An 18965-nucleotide genomic window follows, 5' to 3' on the forward strand; every position below is an offset into this window, starting at 1 on the left:
AGACCCCTAGAAATCGGCATGAGCCCCTGAAAAGAAGGGAAGCTCAGAACAGGGGGGGCTAATGGAATAACGGGGATGAGATTAAAGAGCCGAAACCCCACCTTGCATTCAGAACTGCCCAGCCCAGCCCAACAGCCTGACTGATCCACAAGAACCTGAGCTATTTTACTGCAGCAGATCTCTTGTGATTCCCCCACAGCCAGCCCTCGGAGTGAGGACGGGACGGGGGGAGACACAGCCACCACGCCAGGTGCTGTAGGGGGTGAGCCCAGCCTGGCACAGTGTGAGCACTGAAAATCTGGCTGTGCTGGGAACATCTTCTCCGAGCCCAAGAGGAGGGTGATGTAATGGACATGGCAAATACAGGAGGGTTTTGTACCGCTGTTTCCTCTTATTCAGGGCTAAGTTGCCATGGCAACTCAGAGAGCATGTTGCATCTCAGCCACTTGAATCCACACACAATGTCTTCTGGAAAGAGACCCAGGGGTTCTGATTCATGGGCTGAGCCCCCTCAACACTCACTGACTTCAAAGGGGATTGAGGGCTCTCAGCACCTGGCAGGATTGGGTCAGCGTCTGCCGTCCTGTCTGCGGAGAATGGAACTGCTGTGGTAACTGACTTGTTGAGCCAAATACAGCCCTGGTATAAAGCCCTGGTATAAAGCCCAATCCATTGACTGCAGGGTGTTGTTTCCGCTTATACCAGGCTGAATGGGCAAAGTTGAGTAATTTTACAACCCTCCCCTCCCCCAAATTGGAGTATAACAAAGTGAGTGAACTTCCCTAAAGTTTGGAAGGGGTCAGATTCAGGGGGCCTCATCATGTACAAATAAACCCAAGCCATGGAGTTCAGATCTGAGCTCCCCCATATGGGTGGGATGGTTTGGGTTCAGTGCTTTGCTTTGGGCCCATCTCGTGTATGGAAGTATATTGATGGGATCAGCAGGGTGTGGGGGGGAGGGGTTTGTTGGTGACACATCAGAGGAACTGTGGTGAAGGCACGTAGCACATGCATGACCCTCCAGCCAGTCATGTGAACCTAAGTGACTACAGGAAAGTGAGGACGTCCTGTTTCGTGTGTGTGTGTGTGTGTGTGTGTGTGTGTGTGTGTGTGTGTGTGTGTGTGTGTGTGTGTGTGTGTGTGTGTGTGTGTGTGTGTGTGTGTGTGTGTGTGTGTGTGTGTGAGAGAGAGAGAGAGAGAGAGAGAGAGAGATTTTATGAATTTGATGAAGTGCCAGTTAGATTTTAAAGCTGGAATCTAACAAACTAGCTTTGCCAATTTGATAAGTGACAGGAGGAGAGGCTGAGGGAACTGGGATTGTTTAGTCTGCAGAAGAGAAGAGTGAGGGGGGATTTGATAGCTGCTTTCAACTACCTGAAGGGGGGTTCCAAAGAGGATGGAGCTCGGCTGTTCTCAGTGGTAGCAGATGACAGAACAAGGAGCAATGGTCTCAAGTTGCAGTGGGGGAGGTCTAGGTTGGATATTAGGAAACACTATTTCACTAGGAGGGTGGTGAAGCACTGGAATGGGTTCCCTAGGGAGGTGGTGGAATCTCCATCCTTAGAGGTTTTTAAGGCCCGGCTTGACAAAGCCCTGGCTGGGATGATTTAGTTGGGGATTGGTCCTGCTTTGAGCAGGGGGTTGGACTAGATGACCTCCTGAGGTCTCTTCCAACCCTAATCTTCTATGATTCTATGATAAGTGCTATAACCAATATCGGGATGGAATTTAAGTCGAATAATCCCTTTTATTGAGTCCTGGGCTTGCTAGCCTACTGATTTTAAGGCTGGGTTCTTTTCAGATCTTACCTTGGGGACCGTATTTCTCTGATCAGGACAGTTAGTTTTTCTTAACCAATCAAGTGTGTATTAATTCACCCAGAACCACATCAGTGTATAACCCATGGTTCACTGATCAAGTGCAGGTACAACAAATGTTCTAGGCATGTACTAAGCATAAACTACACATGAAGTCTGTAAGCAGTTACTGTAGACCAGTGTGGGGGCTGTGCAGTGATATCAAGGAACAATGCAAACACCAGGACTTCATACTGCAGTTACTCATCACCAGTTACCAATTCTTTAGTATCTCTAGCGCATTGATGACACTTCCAGTAATTCTCCGAGGAGTAAGGTTGCACTTTGCCTTTCAATCGCTCTTATGTGCGTGTTGTTTGTAGAGTTTGGTGTGAAAGGGACTACTTTGAAATATCAAAGGCAATTGCTTAAAGTTTGAAGTGCTCTTAGGCCAATGTACTTGGACTGACAAAGGAGAAACATTCAAATAATCATAAATATATAGCATGGCTTGGTTCAGCTTTTCTCTAAGTGGGGTCCGTGGACCCCTGGGGGTCCCTGAGGGTACCCCTGGGGGTCTGCAGGCCCCGCTGATCAACTCCTCCCTCTCCTTCCCAGCGCCTCCTGCATGCTAAAAGTCTGGTGACGCAGTGAGGCTAAGTCAGGCTTCCTACCTGCCCTATCTCCGCGCCGCTCCTGGAAGCGGCCGGCACATCCCTGCGGCACCGGGGTGGTGGTGGTGTCTCCGCGTGCTGCCCTGAGTGCCAACTCCGCAGCTCCCATTGGCCGGGAACTCCCCCTCGCCTAGGAGCCACTGCCAGAGGGATATTGGTCATTTTCGGGAGCCGCCTGAGGTAAGCGCTGCCTGGCTGGAGCCTGCACCCCCTCCCGTACCCATACTCCCTCCCAGAACCTACACCTCCTCCTTCACCCCAGCCCCCTGCCCCAGCCTGGGGAAAGCGAGTGAGGGTGGGGGAGAGCAAGCAACGGAGGGAGGGGGGTGGAGTGAGCAGGGCGGGGACTCGGGGTAGGGTAGGGTGACCAGACAGCAAGTGTGAAAAATCGGGATGGGGGTGGGGGGTAATAGGAGCCTATATAAGAAAAAGACCCCAAAATCAGGACTGTCCCTATAAAATTGGGACATCTGGTCACCCTAGGGTAGGGGCATGGCCTCGGGGAAGGGGGCAGGGCAAGGGCTGAGCAGGGGGACTTGGGGGTCCCTGAAAAAATTATAAATCAAAACGGGGGTCTTTGGGTTGCTAAAGTTTGAGAACCACTGGCTTAGTTCAAAATTAAAACCCAAACTATGGTTACTGGGTATGTCCATGGGGAGAGTGCAGACTCAAAGAGGGAACCGGCAGGGACCGATTTGAAAGAACACACAGAGAAATACAATCTGTGAAATGAAATCACACTGCTTCTGTCCTGGTAACCCAGGTAGGGGAGAGCTGGCTAGGAGGCTGGCCCACGCATCTGATAGCACTTCTGGATTCAGGGGTCCCATACGGTGTCCTCTTGGTTTATATGCTGGTTTCAGAACTAATGGCTCTTAGCTTCTCTGCTGCTTCCGTCCCTAGCCAATAGACGGCGTTGTTGTATAACACATGACTTTGATCCTTTTCCTTAGAGGGGTCATATGTTCTATCCGTTTGTTTCTCTTTTAGCCCCACTATGAACTGGAATTTCCCCTCTCTTTAAGCAAATTCTTTTAATATTTCAAAGATACACCCTGGTTAGGTGCTTGTGTCATAGAATCATAGAATATCAGGGTTGGAAGGGACCTCAGGAGGTCATCTAGTCCAACCCCCTGCTCAAAGCAGGACCAATCCCCAACTAAATCATACCAGCCAGGGCTTTGTCAAGCCGGGCCTTAAAAACCTCTAAGGAAGGAGATTCCACCACCTCCCTAGGTAACCCATTCCAGTGCTTCACCACCCTCCTAGTGAAAAAGTTTTTCCTAATATCCAACCTAAACCTCCCCCACTGCAACTTGAGACCATTACTCCTTGTTCTGTCATCTGGTACCACTGAGTATTTCTTCGGTGTTGTGTTTCCTTCTTGTGCCAGACCATTCATATTGCTTCTCCAGTTCTACAAACAAAAATCCTTCTAGTTCCTCTAAATTCTCTAGACATAGTTTGCCCGTTCTTTGATTATATCTAAGCATTTCACATTCTTTAGGGCTTACCATAGAAGAGACGTTACTTTGAAGGATATTCACTTATGAAAAGCCTGTGTCTTGGATTTCAGTCAAAGCAGAGGCATGTACAGCTTCACATTTGGGGTGAAAGCTGGTGGTTTGGGTTCTTCTGGGGTATCAGGAAGTTTGGCCTCGGGAGCCTTTGGTTTTTCTGGGTCCTGCAGTAAATTATTCCTTAAGCAGCTTATGTGATTTATAATGCCTCCACTCCCCTGTGAAACCTAATGTAATTTCCAGGGACACAATGGCCATTTTGCATAGGAAAACAGGCAGTTTTTCTTGTCTGTCACCTGGTCGCAGTTCCCTTTAGCTAGATCAAGAGCGATGGGAGTTTCATCCACCGGTCAATTATGGAGTCTTAGCTGGGAAAGACTCCTTGGGCAAACATTGACGTTTTCCTTTTGCCTAGGTCAACTTCAGCTTCATTCTGCTCTCCAGACAAGCCGTCTCCCATGCTGGGATGGGCGTATAGAGCCCATTGTCTGTAGCTGTCAGAGGAAGCTAACAGTTTGGCATATGCATGGGGGTGATTAGTTGCCTGGAGAGGGGACAGTCTGCTGATTCAAAGGAGCAGAGAGGGAGCAACCATAACTTATAACCAATATACAGCCAAGGCATATTTGACATCTAGACATTGAGCCTGCATCCCAGGGCCCCGTGCTGCTGCTGATGATGACACTGGTGAGCGCTCGGTCAGTGACTTCCAGTACAAGGCCCTAAAATGCAGCTTCCCAGATACAGTAGGGAGGGTGCATAGGGCAGATACCAGCAGGGGAGGGAGGGAGGCAGGAGATGGGACATTTGTCTCGCAGAGGAGCCGAAGGAGGAATTGGACCCACCGCAGGATAGTTTGGAGCTCTGCTGCAGTGGCCTGGGACGTCCCAGCACCCCCCGTGGCAGGGAGCTCTGTGCTGCCGTCTCCCCAACGGGGAGTGATAGAAGCCCCCCTACTTGAGCCACTGAAAACTGGCCTGGCCCAAAGCTCGGAAAAGCGGGGTCAGTCCTGCCCTCCTGCCCCACAGGCGGATGAGCTAATAGGTCCCGTGTCCACGTCTCATTCCTCATTGTGCTGACGGGCTTGTGGATGCAACAGCTTTGACGCGGGGCCTAAGGTCTGAGCAGCGCCACGCTCTGGCGGAGACGTGCTGCTCCCGGCGCGGGGAAGCCCGTGATCAGGAGACAGGGCAGTCGCCCGCGGCTATTGCCCCTGCTCTAGGAGACTGAATGTGTATGGCCGGATGAGAGGCCAGATCCAAAACCCACTGAATCAACCCGAGTCTTTCCATTGATTTGGGTGGGCTTTGGGTCAGGCAGAGTCTCCATCGCCTTCAGTGGAAGTAGGAGGGTCTGCTCCTGTGTGCTTTGGCCCATCTCGCTGTAGCCCCAGACACCCGCTCCAGTTCTGAGAGGCTCCTGCGGCTGCTCTATTCCCATGGAAAGCCAGCTGGAGGTGGAAAGAACAGAAGCCAGGCTCACTGTGTGCTAGCCCCTGCCAGACCCTGCAGGCATCACCCGGATGCACTGACGGTCCAGGAACCTGGGGCTAGCGGGGGGCGGCTGCCTGGCGCTGTGACTTCAGTTTCTCTGAGGTGCAGTGGCAATGGTGTGGACATTTCTGGGCTCGGGGGCACTGCTGGGGACGCCGTGAGCGTATGTTTCACCGGCCGGCTGGGGTAGGGAAAGGGCTGGTTTGCCAGTAATAATAATAACAATGCTTTTGCGGCCTGATCCTGCGAGGGACTGAGTGTCCTCAACTCCCATTAGCTTCCCTGTGACGCTAGGGTGCTCGGCACCAGCATCTCTTTCCATGGACAAGCTCAAGTGGGGACGGAGCTCGGTCCAGCCACTGGCCCTGATTTGCCTTTTGCTGACACCGATGTAAATCAGAAGCAACCCCGCTGAAGCCAGTGGAGTCACTGGGGTGTACAAGTGGTGTAAGTGAGAGAGAATCAGGCCCCACGATCTCTACCCTACCCCTCTCCCCAGTGGCACAGGCGCTCAGCTAAGGGTCCATTGGAATGTGCTGCCCCATTGTTCTGTGACGTGCCACCTGCTTTGGACTCCTCGTGGGCTGGGTGCTGCCCAGCCGGTGGCCCCTTCATGGATGCTGCACTGTGAATTGTAGGTGGGACTGGGCCGACGGCCCCAACAGCACCTATTACAGATCTCTAGCTTGTAAAGGGGGCCGTGCGCTGTGGGATCACGGGAGGAAATCTGCCCCAAAGCCCGTCACTCGTGGCAATAAGAAGCGATGCTTGGCATTATGCAGCCGTAGATTTCCGAGCGCTTTTACACGTGCACAGACATTATCACCCCTTACAGCAGGCCAGCCACCGGCCCTGGACATGGAGTCTGGGGCAGAGAACCAGGAACAGAACCCAGGAGTCCTGACTCGCTTTTGGCAAGTAAGTGGAGATCTGGAGCTGACCTTGGCCACTGGGTCTATCTCTTTGGAAAGGGCTAACCTGAGTCAGGACTCCTGAACTTTGGGGAAGCTGGGGGTCCAGGTGCAGGGGCTGAAGTTGCATCTCAGGATCATCTGTAGAACAAACCAGCTCCGAGGAGACCCCCAGCCTGAGTTTGCAGACGGTTAAAGTTCCGAGAAGGGTCCACACTTTTGGAGCGCTTTCCAAGGCCACCAATTAAACTTCACCCCCATCAGCCCTTGTCCTCCTCCCCCATCCCCCATCGAATCAGAGACCCCTCAGTGTCCCCCATGTTCACCTTGATTATTTTCAAGTTACGCCAACAGCCAGCAGCCTCTCTTTATAAAACAAAAGCCCAGCCACCCACACCGGGGTCCGGAGGCGCCGCTCGCTCACGGTTTTTATTGGCGTGATAAATCAGAACAAATTGTGCAACAGCTTTAAACAATTCAGTTTAATTTAAACCTTCCTTAGGACCCTAGTTCCGCCATAAATTTGCCGGCGAGACGTTAACGTGTATCTTTTCGTGTTTTGTTTCCAATTAAAAAAAACACAATGGCTGCAATCAGAATATCATGAGGGCCAGAACATTCACAGGGACGGGGTGACATTGACCAGAGCAGCCGGATTTAGTCATGGCTTACATTCCTCTCTCTCTAGTGCTTTTCTTTCAATGCCAAACTTCCCTGATCTTTGGGACCAGGCTGGGATGCCTGGTGCTAGGATCTTTTAGGGGATAACAGAGGCCTGGGATGGGGGACTCATGTTCTGGACCTTGTAGGGGGAGCATCTATCCAGCCTGCAACTGCCTGCCTTTGCTTCTACAAGGAGATGCATCACAGGCATGTGGCTGAGCTGAGCTGACTCCCCTTGATAGCCAGATCAGGTCAGTCCTATTAGATTGCACTCAGCGGAAAGGATCTCTTTCTGAAGAGGCCGGCGAGGGGAAGGGCAGGGAAGGGAAACCCTGGCCATAGGCAGCTCAGAAGGGAGCGATGCGTACATGTTGCTGATTGCAGACCGGTGCTATGTTTGGGATGGGGTGGGGACCTTGCCCAAGGACAGGGACCCTGATCCAAGCCAACCCCTTGCAGAGCTTAATTCCAGCCCATGCTGTGGCCTATAAAACCAACTTCCCAGAGCCCACCCAAACCCCACAATTGAGGCTCCTTGATGCCTCCAAGGTTACTTGGTGCCAGGCAAGGGATTTGGGTGCCAGGCTCGGAAGCTGGGGCCCGAATAAGGACAAATGCCAGGTGGACGACGGTATCCTAAGAGACGTCTGGGCTTTTTTCTAGGGAGGGGTTTCCTGGTAGGGGAAGCGGGAGCTGTTGGGTGCTTAGTGGAGACCATCCCACACAAGCGTGTGGCTGCGCAAGGGAGCTGGCTGGGGGGAGGCACGTGGTAGCTCCTATCTCTGAGGCATGGTAGGGGTGAGGGGCTGAAGGGGTCAGGCAGGAGGGCATGGAGGAGTGGGGGTGGGAGTGGGAAATGCTGTGTGGCCATGGGCTTCTCTGTGGGTGGGTCTGATCCTTCCTGCTGCAGCTGGGCAGGTATTTGATCAGTGACCTGGGGGGTGAGCTGGCTGCGGCAAATGGGAAAGGCCTGAGCTGGAAAGGCCAGTCCTATGGAAAGGGTGGTGGGCACTGCTGGGATTCCCTGGTAAGGAAGGCACCACCATCATCATGCCCCGGGGGCCCAGTGGCGGCGTGGGGGTTGAAGATGGCAGTGCCCGCAGCTCTCACCATGTCTAGCTGGCATGCTGCCCACTGGAGCTGGTCGTTGCCACGCTAAGCTTAGGAAGCCTGGCTCTGAGGGAGGCTGCAGGGGCTCGGGCGCTCTGCTGGTGCAGCTGGACAGGAAGCACTGAGCGTGTCCTTGGTCGCGGCTGCTACCGTCTGGCCCTTGAGGTTCTCGGGGGTCCCGCAGCGGGTGTGCTGTAGGGCGTACAGGCTGACGGAGCGGCCCGTCGCCCACTGCATGAAGGAGAGCATGGCGCAGTCACACGCCCACGGGTTCCCGGACAGATCCAGCTCCAGCGTCAGGTTCTGCTCCGAGAAGCAGGGGGCCAGCGAGGTCAGGCTGTTGTTGTAGAGATCCAGGTGGCCCAGCCGGGCCAGCTTTCGGAAGAGCTGCGCAGGCAGCGAGCTCAGGTTGTTGTGCTGGAGGAAGAGGTACCTGAGGTGCGGCATCTGGTCGAAGGTGTGCTCGACAATGGAGTGGAGCTGGTTGCCTTCCAGGTTTAACCTCTCCAGGCTGGGCAGGCCGGCCAGCAGCTCCGGGGCCAGCCTGTCCAGGTGGTTATTGGACAGGTCAAGGCTTTTCAGGCTGCTCAGGTTCTGGAAGCAATTTGGAGGCAGGGCCTGCAGCCGGTTATTGGAGACATCTAACCACTCCAGCGCCCCCAGCATCTGGAACCACGCTGGTTCCAAGGCCCCCAGCCTGTTCCCATTTAGAACCAGGTGCTGCAGAGGGCTATAGGAGTCCACGATCTCTGGGGGCAGGTCTTCCAGGAGGTTGTTGGTGAGATCCAAGACCCGCAGCGCTGGCAGATCCCGGAAGAGGCTGCCGGGCAGGCTCCTCAGCTGATTGCTGGAGAGGTGCAGCTCTCGGAGCTTGGGGAGCTTCTGCAGGGCGTCGGGGCCGATGCTGGAGAGGTTGGTGAACTCCACGGAGATCATCAGCGTCTCCTCGGGGAAGCCGGTCGGGAAGCTGCTGAGGGACGGGGAGGTGCAGACGAATTGTGTGATGTTGCTGGGGGTGGGCACGGGTGGGCAGGGGGCTCCCAGCCAGCAGGGAAGGGAGGACATGAGCGCAGCCAGCAGGGCGATCCCCAAGCGGCCCATCCTGCAGGGAGAAACACACACTGGGCTATCACGGCTAATCGGCAGTAAAGGGACCTGGGAAGCCGAGAGGCTCAGCGGGGAGGCTGGAGTCAGGCAGGCGCTGAGCAAACGCCCTACTCCCTCTGTCCGCACAGGTCTCCTCAATCATGCCCCACAGCCCTAGGGTCCCCCCCACCCCCCAATCCTGCTGATGCCCCTCCATCCCCACCCGCCGCCTCCTGCCGGTCCAGCCCTGGGCTCCCAACCATATTCAGAGTCTCACTTTTTTCATCTCTACCAGGCCCACTGCTGAGGTTCCCTCCTCCCCCAGACAGGAGGACGCTCCGCGGCAGGGCAGAGGGGAGATCCTTGCTGGCAGGTTCCTCATGGAGCCACATTTGGCAAAGCTCCCTTGGTTGGCCACCTGGGGTTCCCTTAGAGTCAGGGAACCCCTGGGGGGCACATAGGCTCTAGGCCACCCCTTCCCAGCCCCAGCACCCAGGGACATTGCCTAGGGGAAAGGGGGCATGGCCAGGGCACCCCTTCGCTTGGCCTATTCCAGAATGGCCCCTGGGGGCAGTGGGCAACTAGTCCTAACCTTACACGGGGGAGCAGATCGGTCCTTAGGCAGCCCCTGGTCCAGGACAGGTGGCATCGAGCCCCCTGATCCCCAAGTCCTGGCCTCAAAGCCCCAGGTGCTGAGTCCCCAACACCCCCAGGCTCCTGAACGCCCCCAGGATGTACCCCGACTCCCATTGCAATTGAAACTCTCCCAGCCGGAATCACCAGCTGTTCACTTGGTGCTATCCCGGGGCCAGGGCTGGTGAACGCCCCGAGTCCGTATCTACCTTTCCCTGACTGCGATTCCACCTGGCTGAGTCTCGTCTCTGGCCGCTCCTCACCTCCGGGACACTGTCCTGTGCGTGCCTGGGGCTGGCTCTTTATAGCCCGGTCCCGTTAGCCAGCCCATCGGCCCTGGGGCTGGGAGAGCGGGGGCGGGGCGGCCTTGGGGCTCCTTCTGGGAACTGCCCCCTCGCTCTGCCGGGTTGAGAAATCACCTCTTTGCGAAACCCGCCGGAGCGACGGGCCTGCTCCTGAGCGGCTGGACAATGGCGTCACTGAATTTGATGGAGCGGGGCCGGTTTACGCCCGCTGAGGATTTGGCCCAACACCTGTGATCACTTTTCCCCCTCCCCCCTCCACCGAACCTTGTTCCCCTGATGGGTAAGGGCTCCCCAGAGGGGCCGGGGTTTGTGCTGCTCCTTGCTCCAGTTCCCTGGGCCCAATTTCACATGGCCCTGGAGTCATCGACCCCAGGGCAAAGCGGGGGTTGGGCATGACCATCCTGAGCCGGCAGCATGTCGTGCCCATGGTGCCCTGGTGCGAATGACGGCACGGGGGTAGGGCAGCGCTGGAGCGGCCCCTGTATCACCAGGCACTCTTCCCCGAGCCCCCCAGCTCCGGGTGTGGGGCTCTGCTCTGCCCCCACCTGGCAATGCACAGTTCAACCAGTGAGCAAAGTGCACCTTGACAAACACATTCCCCAGGCCCCAGCCCCCCCCCCCCCCCCCTCCACCACCAGTGTTTACCATGGCAGGGATTTTTGAATATGTTTATCTCTGATTGATGCAATTGCCAGGACAATGACAGCAGCTGTGCGGATTGAAAGGGGCTTTTGTGGTTGATTTCCCTGTGGTTTATTTAGCCAGCTCAGCTCCACGCCTGGCTCTCGGTCTGGATTTGCTCAGGTTGGAACCCGGGGGAAGGGGCGGCAGGGGGGGGAGGGGGATGTTTTTCTGGGGTTTGCATGATTGTTTGCTCGCCTGTATCCCCATGTACGATTCGTCTGCAAACACAGCTCCCGACCCCTTGTCCTCCAGCTCTGGGGATCGGGCAGATAAATCATTGAGCAAAGGTCTGTTTTCCCAATCCCTCCCCCCACACCCTGATCCTCTGCAGTGTAGCTATTGGCCACGTTTGCCAGGCGGCATCTGTGAACTGTGGGCACAGACTGGCATGATGAACCCGCTGTGTGGGTGGTGGTGCAAAGAGTCAGGTTTGAGGCCTGGAATATTTTTTTTGGGGGGAGCAGAAATTGGGTGCTGTTTGCACCCACAAAATGGGCATCAAGAATATCCCCCCTAAAGTTCCCAGAGGCAGGTGGGTCCAAGGACAGGGGAAGGGCCCTTCTTGCTGTGACAGCGGTTCCGAGCAGGGGGCTGCCGGTTGGGCTCAGCCAGTGTTTGCGGGCTGGGGTGGGAGGGCTAAGTCCGCTCTTATGGGGAGATCCACGGGGTGAGCGAACTCTGTCCCTGGGAGTGACAGCCGCTGGTCTCAACCACAGCCCAGAGCCCACGCAGAGCTCCCCGTCCCGGCCGATCAGCGCTGGGCCAGCCCCTTCCCGAGAACCCTCGCTCCGACGATAAATGTGGTGGTGTCTGCGCCCCGGGCCTTCCCCAAAGGCGCCAGCGGGCGACCCCTGGGGCGGGAACGTTCGCTCCCAGGGCACCTTGGAGGCGGGTTCCGAACTCGGACCCGGGAGGTTGAATCCAGAGGGCCCAGCCGGGGAACAGGCCAGCCCTTTGCGAACTCATCCAGTCACAAGGAACCTGCGACGGCGTCAAATACATTCTTGGCCGCTGAGTTATTCTCTGCTCTGAGGCTGAGTCATCTGGGCCCCTGTTTCACTCTCGCTTTTTGCTGCATGGTTTCCTCCCTTCCCCTCTCTCCAAGGGATCAGTTCTCAGCTAGTCCCTCCCCTAATGGGATTCCCGGGCCAGTCACTCCCACCCCCCAAACCTGGGCTACTTCCAACCGGGCCACAGGTGACAGAAAGAGACAAACATCCTGCCCAGCCACTTTCTGGGAGGTGCCACCTTTGCCGTGACCAGCCGGTGGCAGCCTTGCTGCTCCTTTAAATCCCGGGTCTCTCCCAGCTACAATAAATATGAAGAACCAGAATTCCTCACCCGGCTTCTTCTGTTCTCCGGGCCCCGCTGGGAGTCTGCATTCCAGACCCCCTTCCCATATGTCTCGCAGGCTAAAGGGACCCCCCCACCCCCACCAGGGTGCGGGGAAAATGCAAGTTGAGAAACAATCCATCCTGTTCCTCGTTAATCTCAATAATTCACAGCTCTCCCAGAGCCCTGCGCCGACGTGGCCGAATGGATCCAATTCCTCAGTGTTCAGGACAGGCGGCGAGACGGCGTCACACCCATCCTGCGTGGCTGGCGGGAGGGTATTGCAGGTGACCCCCCCCCCCCCAGCCACAGAGCCATGCGGGCAGTGCCCCACCAGCCACTTCCCTTCTGGCCTTGGACGGCGTCTGCTTGTGGTGTGCCGGAAAGGGGCAGAGGGGACCGTGGCTCGCAGGCGGGAGAGGGCTGCCGGTCTCCGGACTTCTGCTCTAGGCCAGAACCCCTGGAGCCAGAGGGCGTTAGAGGCGTCTCGGAAGGGGATTATACAGGGGGTGGCCTGCGAACGCTGGGGAATGGGCTTGAGCCAGAGAGCCCGCCCCGGCCTATGTTCCTGTGGGGTGCATGGCGTCTGCCCATGGACTGCAGCGGGATTTGCAGTGGGCTGCTGCTCTTCCCAGCTCCCAGCTCTAGCCTAGGCTCGGAGTGAGAGGGGCATACAGCCTCCGCCGCCATCCTGCCTTTGCCAGCTGTGCCAGTGAGCGCCAGCCCTTTGTGACGTGGGCACCTCTCGAGTGGGCACTAGGCTGAGACCCAGCAAACTCATTCCTCCCAGGCCCCCACCAAAGCGCTGGCGGCTGGCTGGAGTCCTGGGTCCCAGCCGGCCCAAGATGGGCTTTGTACCAGTAACGGGTGCAGGTGGCTGGATACCACAGCAATGGTCTCTTTAAAGAAGGAGACCGTCTAGGGCAGGGCCATTGCCGGCAGCTCTTCCCCTCGCCTCCTTCTGCTTGCCAGCAGGGACCCAGCTCTCTTTGCGTGCCAACCTCCCCCTGCCCGCTGGGGCCCCTCTGCAGCTCTCACCCTCAGAGAGACAGGCGCTCTCAGGCAAAGCTTGGGCCAGGACAGACCAGGGAGGAGGGAGCGGAATGAGCCAGCTCTGCCCCTCTAGAATGTGTATCGATATCTCCATGTCACAGAGGGGGAAACTGAGGCACGGGGCGGCATGGGCCTGGTTTTCAGCGCCCCTCGCTCCCACTGGCTTCAGCGAGGGTTGTGGCTGCCACGTGCCTCTGGAAACCAGGCCTGAATGAGACACCCCCACGCTTGCCCAGCGGGTCAGTGGCACAGCGGGGAAGAGAACTCAGGAGTTCTGAGTCCCAGTCCTGGGCTCTGACCCAGTGGACCCCACCGCCCGTATCCCTGGAGATCCTCGGTCCTCCGAAATCAGGGCGCTGTGCTGATTTGTGCCCGTTCCCAGCGTCACTGACGTGTGAGCAGCACTAAGGGGGCACGCGGGAGGCTGGCAAAGGGGGCATCAGTGAGCCCTGGCCAAAGGCAGCATAGGTAGGCAAGGCAGAGCCCGGCGCAGCCCCAGCAAGGCGAGCGGCTCTCCCAGGTCCATCCCCCTCCCCCCAAGCTCCTCTGTGAAGTTTTTCATCGTGTTACCGATATTGTTTTCTCTTTTATTACCTCCTGGGGAGCAATCGGGCTGTGGATTTACAGCAGGGCTAAAATCACCGCCCCATCTAAGTGAGCCATCCATACTCCCCGCTCGGCTACGCACATGCAATCTCGCGCCGTGGGGAGCGAAGCTATTTAATAGAGTCAGGTCTGGGCCCCGAGAGCCCCCCCGCTCTGCCCTGGGGGGTGGGCCCTGGCTGGGCCGCAGGGGACTTGATTAGCAACAGCACAAGATACTTGGCATCTGTGTAGGACCTTCCGTTCTGTGTTCCCCAGGCAGCCACCGCCCGCCCCTCCCCATGGCTCAGTTCCCGAGCCCCTGCCTCCCCTCCCACCCCCACCTACCCCCCAACCACCAACACCTCCCCTCCCACCCTTCCCACCTACCCCCAACCACTGACACCTCCCCTCCCACCCCCACCCCACAACCATCGACACCTCCCCTCCCATCCCCACCTACCCCCAACCCCTGACACCTCCCCTCCCACCCACCCCAACCCCTGACACCTCCCCTCCCACCCCCCAACCATCGACACTTCCCCTTCCAACCCCCCACCTACTCCCCCAACCCCCGACACCTCCCCTCCCACCCCCACCTACCTGCCCAACCATCGAGACCTTCCCTCCCAACCCCCACCTACCCCCAACCCTGACACCTCCCTTCCCACCCCTACCTACCCCCAATCACCCCTACCTACCCCCAACCCCTGACACCTCCCCTCCCACCCCCCCAACCATCGACACTTCCCCTTCCAATCCCTTACCTACCCCCTCAACCCCTGACACCTCCCCTCCCACCCCCACCTACCCCCAACCCTGACATCTCCCCTCCCACCCCTACCTACCCCCAACCCCTGACACCTTCTCTCCCAACCCCACCTACCCCCCAACCACTGAGACCTCCCCTCCCCACCCTCCACCGCCCCCCCAACCACTGACACCTCCCCTCCCAACCCCCCCACCTACTCTCTCCAGCTCCCATTCCCATCCGCCAACCTCCCTTATCTTCCAGTCTCCACCATCTCCTCTCCCAGCCCCCCCAACATGATCCCCGTCCCCCACCTTCCCGTGCTCCACCCCCTCTCTCAGCCCCCCCGCCCGCCCGCCTCCCACCTTCCCCATCCTGCTCTCAGGCTGTCTGCGCGACAGCCCTCTGAGAGTATCCGGCCCAGCCGAAGCCCCCGAGCCGCAGCTGTCTGAGCGGTGGCCTGATCTCTCTCGCACTGAATTCCGGAGGCCTGAAATGTCCATTAGCCAAGCTCCTGGAGACTCTCCCTCCTGGGACCGGCCCTGGCTGAGGGGTGCCCAGGCAGGTGGTGTGGGCAGGAGACGCCAGCCTGCTCCAAAGAAACACGCAGAGGGGCTCGGCAACCCTGCCGTAAGCCCGCCTGGGCCGGCTGCCCAGTGGTGTTCAGGCTGCACCACCGACTCCGCTCCCGCGCTTGGCTGGGAGGGTGTGGAGCAGCGGTGGCCTCTAAGCCACCTTGGCAAGTCCCAGCTTCTGCGGCTCTGCAAAGCAGCAAATAGCTCAGTGCACTTGGCCACCCCGGAGACCCTGGGAGAGGCTCCTGGAGCCCAGCCAGGCCCCTGGACTCTGGACGATCTGCAGCTGCGGCTGCTTCACCATCCCACGCTTCGGATTCCCGAGTTCAGAGTCATCTTGGCTTCGTGTCCATCCCGTGGCTGGCTTCCTGGGGAGCAATCTCCATTTGCTAGCCAGTGCATCCCCTTCGAATCCGCCTCTGCCCCAGCTCCTTGCACTAGGGTGACCAGACAGCAAATGTGAAAAATCGGGACAGGGGGTGGGGGGTAATTGGTGCCTATATAAGAAAAAGACCCCAAAATTGGGACTGTCCCTATAAAATCGGGACATCTGGTCACCCTACCTTGCACCCATCCTCTGCCTACGCGCACGGGAGTCACGGGCCGGTTGGAGAACTGCAGTCCCGGTGCACGCTCACAAATGCAAAAGGTCGAGCCCGGCATGAATTCCATTCGTGCAAAACCAAGGAGGAAGCAGATTCAAATGACATGCCGGCCCCCCGCTGGTTGGCTTTGTTTTCACAGGGTGAGTGTGCGTCTGGCAATGAGGGTGTATTTGTGTATCGCTGCGTGTGGCTGGCCACATACAGGCACATAGGTGTGTGAGTGTGAGCATGTCGGTGTGCACGATGTGGGCATGCTAGTGTAAGCAGGTGTGCACGTGTGTGAGTGTGAGCATGTCGGTGTGCATGACGTGGGTATGCTAATGTAAGCATGTGTGCACATGTGTGAGTGTGACCATGTCAGTGTGCAAAATGTGGGTATGCTAGTGTAAGCATGTGTGCACATACATGTGTGAGTGTGAGCATGTCAGTGTGCAAAACGTGGGTATGCTAGTGTAAGCATGTGTGCACATACATGTGTGAGTGTGAGCATGTTGCTGTGCATGACGTGGGTATGCTAGTGTAAGCATGTGTGCACACGTGTGTGAGTGTCAGCATGTCAGTGTGCATGATGTAGGTATGCGAGTGTAAGCATGTGTGCACACCTGTGTGGGGCTGTATCTGAGTGTGTCTATGTGAATGTTAGTATAAGTCTGGGCATACAGGTGTGTGCCTATCAGCATACTGATGAGTGTGCACAACTGGGCATGCCAGCGCGTGTGTCTATGCACACGAGTGTGCATGTCAGTGTGTCCGCACGTGCTTGTGCATGTGAGCGAGTAGCTGAGTGAGCAGTTCTGCCTGTTAGCATGTGTGAGTGTGTTCGCGAGTGTGGCTGCGTGCAATTGTACGTTAGCGTGTCTGTGTGAGCCTTTGTGCATGTTAGTGAGTGTCTGTGCGTGCACTTGTGCGTGTTAGCCACTGGGTCTGTGTGCACAGCCCTGCTCTGCTCACACCTCCCCGGAGCTGCTGCTGTGCTTTAGGTTTTTATTCAGGGTTATTTATATCCCCTGTGCCTAAAGAATCCCAAGTATGTGGGTTGATTATCCCCACTGCAGAGCCGCAGGGCGACTTCTCACTGTTGCAGTGACATGGCTGGAGGGATATTGGCACAGCAGGTCCGGGGGACGGGGGCTTTGCTCTGCTGCAGGGCCATGGGGGCGGCTCGGTCCCAGGCTGGGTTCGCTGCGGTGTCAGCTCTGAACAGTGCCTGTCTCTGTGCCCTGAGGGGGTGGCCCGGGGGCTGGCTAAGAGTGTGACATCGCCTGGCTGGTTCTGCAAGGCGGGGCCATCCAGCTGGGGCTCAGCTAATCTGGGAGGTGCCCGCGGAGATGGCTGGGCTCCCGGAGGGGACCAAGGCAGCGCCTGGCCGGGAAGTGGTTGGCTCCAGGCCCAGAGGGGGAAAAAGGACCTTCCCTTTACTGGACTCAGGCCATTCCAGAGAACCAGGGTCGGATCCCCAGGTAGCGTGTGCTGCTCCGGTGACAGCAGGGGACTACCGCACGCTAGCCCCGCTGAGCATCACTCACCAAGTTCTGCCTCCAGGCTGAGCTTTTCCATTGGGGGTTAGACCACAGGTGCCGACTCCATGGGTGCTCCGGGGCTGGAGCACCCACGGGGAAAAAACGGTGGGTCCCCACCCCCCAGTGCCTCCCGCCCGCCGCAATCAGCTGTTTCGCGATGTGCGGGGAGGACGGGGGAGGAGTGAGGACATGGTGTGCTCAGGGGAGGGGGGCAGAACGGGGCGGAAAGAGGTGGGGCGGGGCCTTGGAAGGGATGGAGGGGGTGGGGCCTGGGGCAGAGCTGGGGGTCGAGTTCCCCCCCAGCACACTGAAAAGTCGGTGCCTGTGGGGTAGCCCCATCTCTCCCCATTGCTGGGAGAAGCTTGAGGGGTGCAACCCAGGAGCAGCACAGGCCCATCGCGAGACGGCCCCTGCCCGCTGAGCAGCCACCGGGCTGGGGGCGTAGGAAGCTGTATCATCCCCTGGCACGGGGGGGGGGGGGGGGGGCTGAGCCCCAGAGAGCTTCAGCGATTTACCCAAGGGCGCCTGAGGCAGAGGTGGGAACTGACCTGACATCTACAGTCAAGCGCCTTGGCCACCAGACCAACCTTCTGCTCAATCACTGTCCTATCGACCGCGTGCGAAACCCTGCGCTGCGGCCCTGTGCGTTCATCCCCCCAGCCGCTGGTGGACGGCCTCAAGCCTGGCCCCTTTGCCCAGGGCTCGGCTAGGGTAGCTGGGCCGGCAGCAGCTGCCAGGGCCCCTTTCCCGGAGCAGCGCCCCCCAAGCGCAGACAAGCCGGAGCAGCGGTGCGGCCCGGGCATGCCCCAAACACGAGCCGCGTGGAACCGGCTGCTTGAATGGAGTCCATTACACGCGACTGGCAGCGAGGCTGGCCGGGGTGAGCTGGAACAATGCAGACGTCAAGTTCTTCCTGGAAGCCTCGGCTAATGCGCTCACAACAAGCAGCTGGGTAATAGGGGCTCTTGCTGCAGCTTTGGGACAGGTCATTACGCGGGCGCCTCGTGCCCGCAGCGTCGCAGGCTCTGTGCGGCTGCCAGGGCCAGGCGGGGCTCCCTCCCCGCCAGCGTGGGCCCCCGGGGACCTTGGAAAGCCTCCGCCGAGACGGACGGCTGCCCGGCTGCGCACGAGACGTATGCGGCTGCTGGGGGAGATTGGCGGGCGGTTCTGGGGAGCGGCGTGTTAGACGAGGGAGCTGGTCTGTGCTGCCAAGTGCCTGCTGGGTCAGGGCAGCGATTCTGGGGCAGTGCCGGGCCTGATCCGGTGCAACAGCCATGGACGTCGCCCAGCGCAGGCGCATGACTGAGCTGCAGGCCGAGTGTAATGGCACCCACTTGTGGGTAACAGGAAAGCCGGCCCCAGGCCCAGCACCTTCCCCTCAGACTCCGACGTCCCCTTCCCTGGGGGGGAGAAGCGGCTTCGGCAGGGGCTTTCCCTGCAGGCCCAGGCCCTGTCCACGGCTTCTCTCCAAGGTGCGGAGGAGCCCACGGCTGCATCGCTTGCGGCCTGTAGGTGGCGACAGCACCACTGGGCAGCCTGGAGACTCCTGGCTCCGCTCAGAGACCTGGGGGCTCTGGCTGTGTGTGTGTGTGTGTGTGTGTGTGTGTGTGTGTGTGTGTGTGTGTGTGTGTGTGTCGGGGGGGTGGCTCCAGGGCCATAGGGGTCACTGATA

The 18965-nt window shown here is 58.2% G+C and overlaps 2 protein-coding genes across 2 annotated transcripts in view; both read right to left on the reverse strand.

Annotated features, from left to right (window-relative positions):
- The window catches only part of SH3GL1 (SH3 domain containing GRB2 like 1, endophilin A2), a 208481-nt gene that overhangs the window by 162273 nt on the left and 27243 nt on the right, over positions 1-18965 (reverse strand). The window lies entirely within an intron of this gene.
- On the reverse strand, positions 8219-9268 carry LRG1 (leucine rich alpha-2-glycoprotein 1). The gene has a single exon (XM_065421948.1). It carries the CDS (start codon positions 9266-9268, stop codon positions 8219-8221), a length of 1050 nt encoding a protein of 349 aa, XP_065278020.1.

The sequence above is a fragment of the Emys orbicularis genome, chromosome 24 (assembly GCF_028017835.1).
Source record: "Emys orbicularis isolate rEmyOrb1 chromosome 24, rEmyOrb1.hap1, whole genome shotgun sequence".
Lineage (NCBI taxonomy): Eukaryota > Metazoa > Chordata > Testudines > Emydidae > Emys > Emys orbicularis.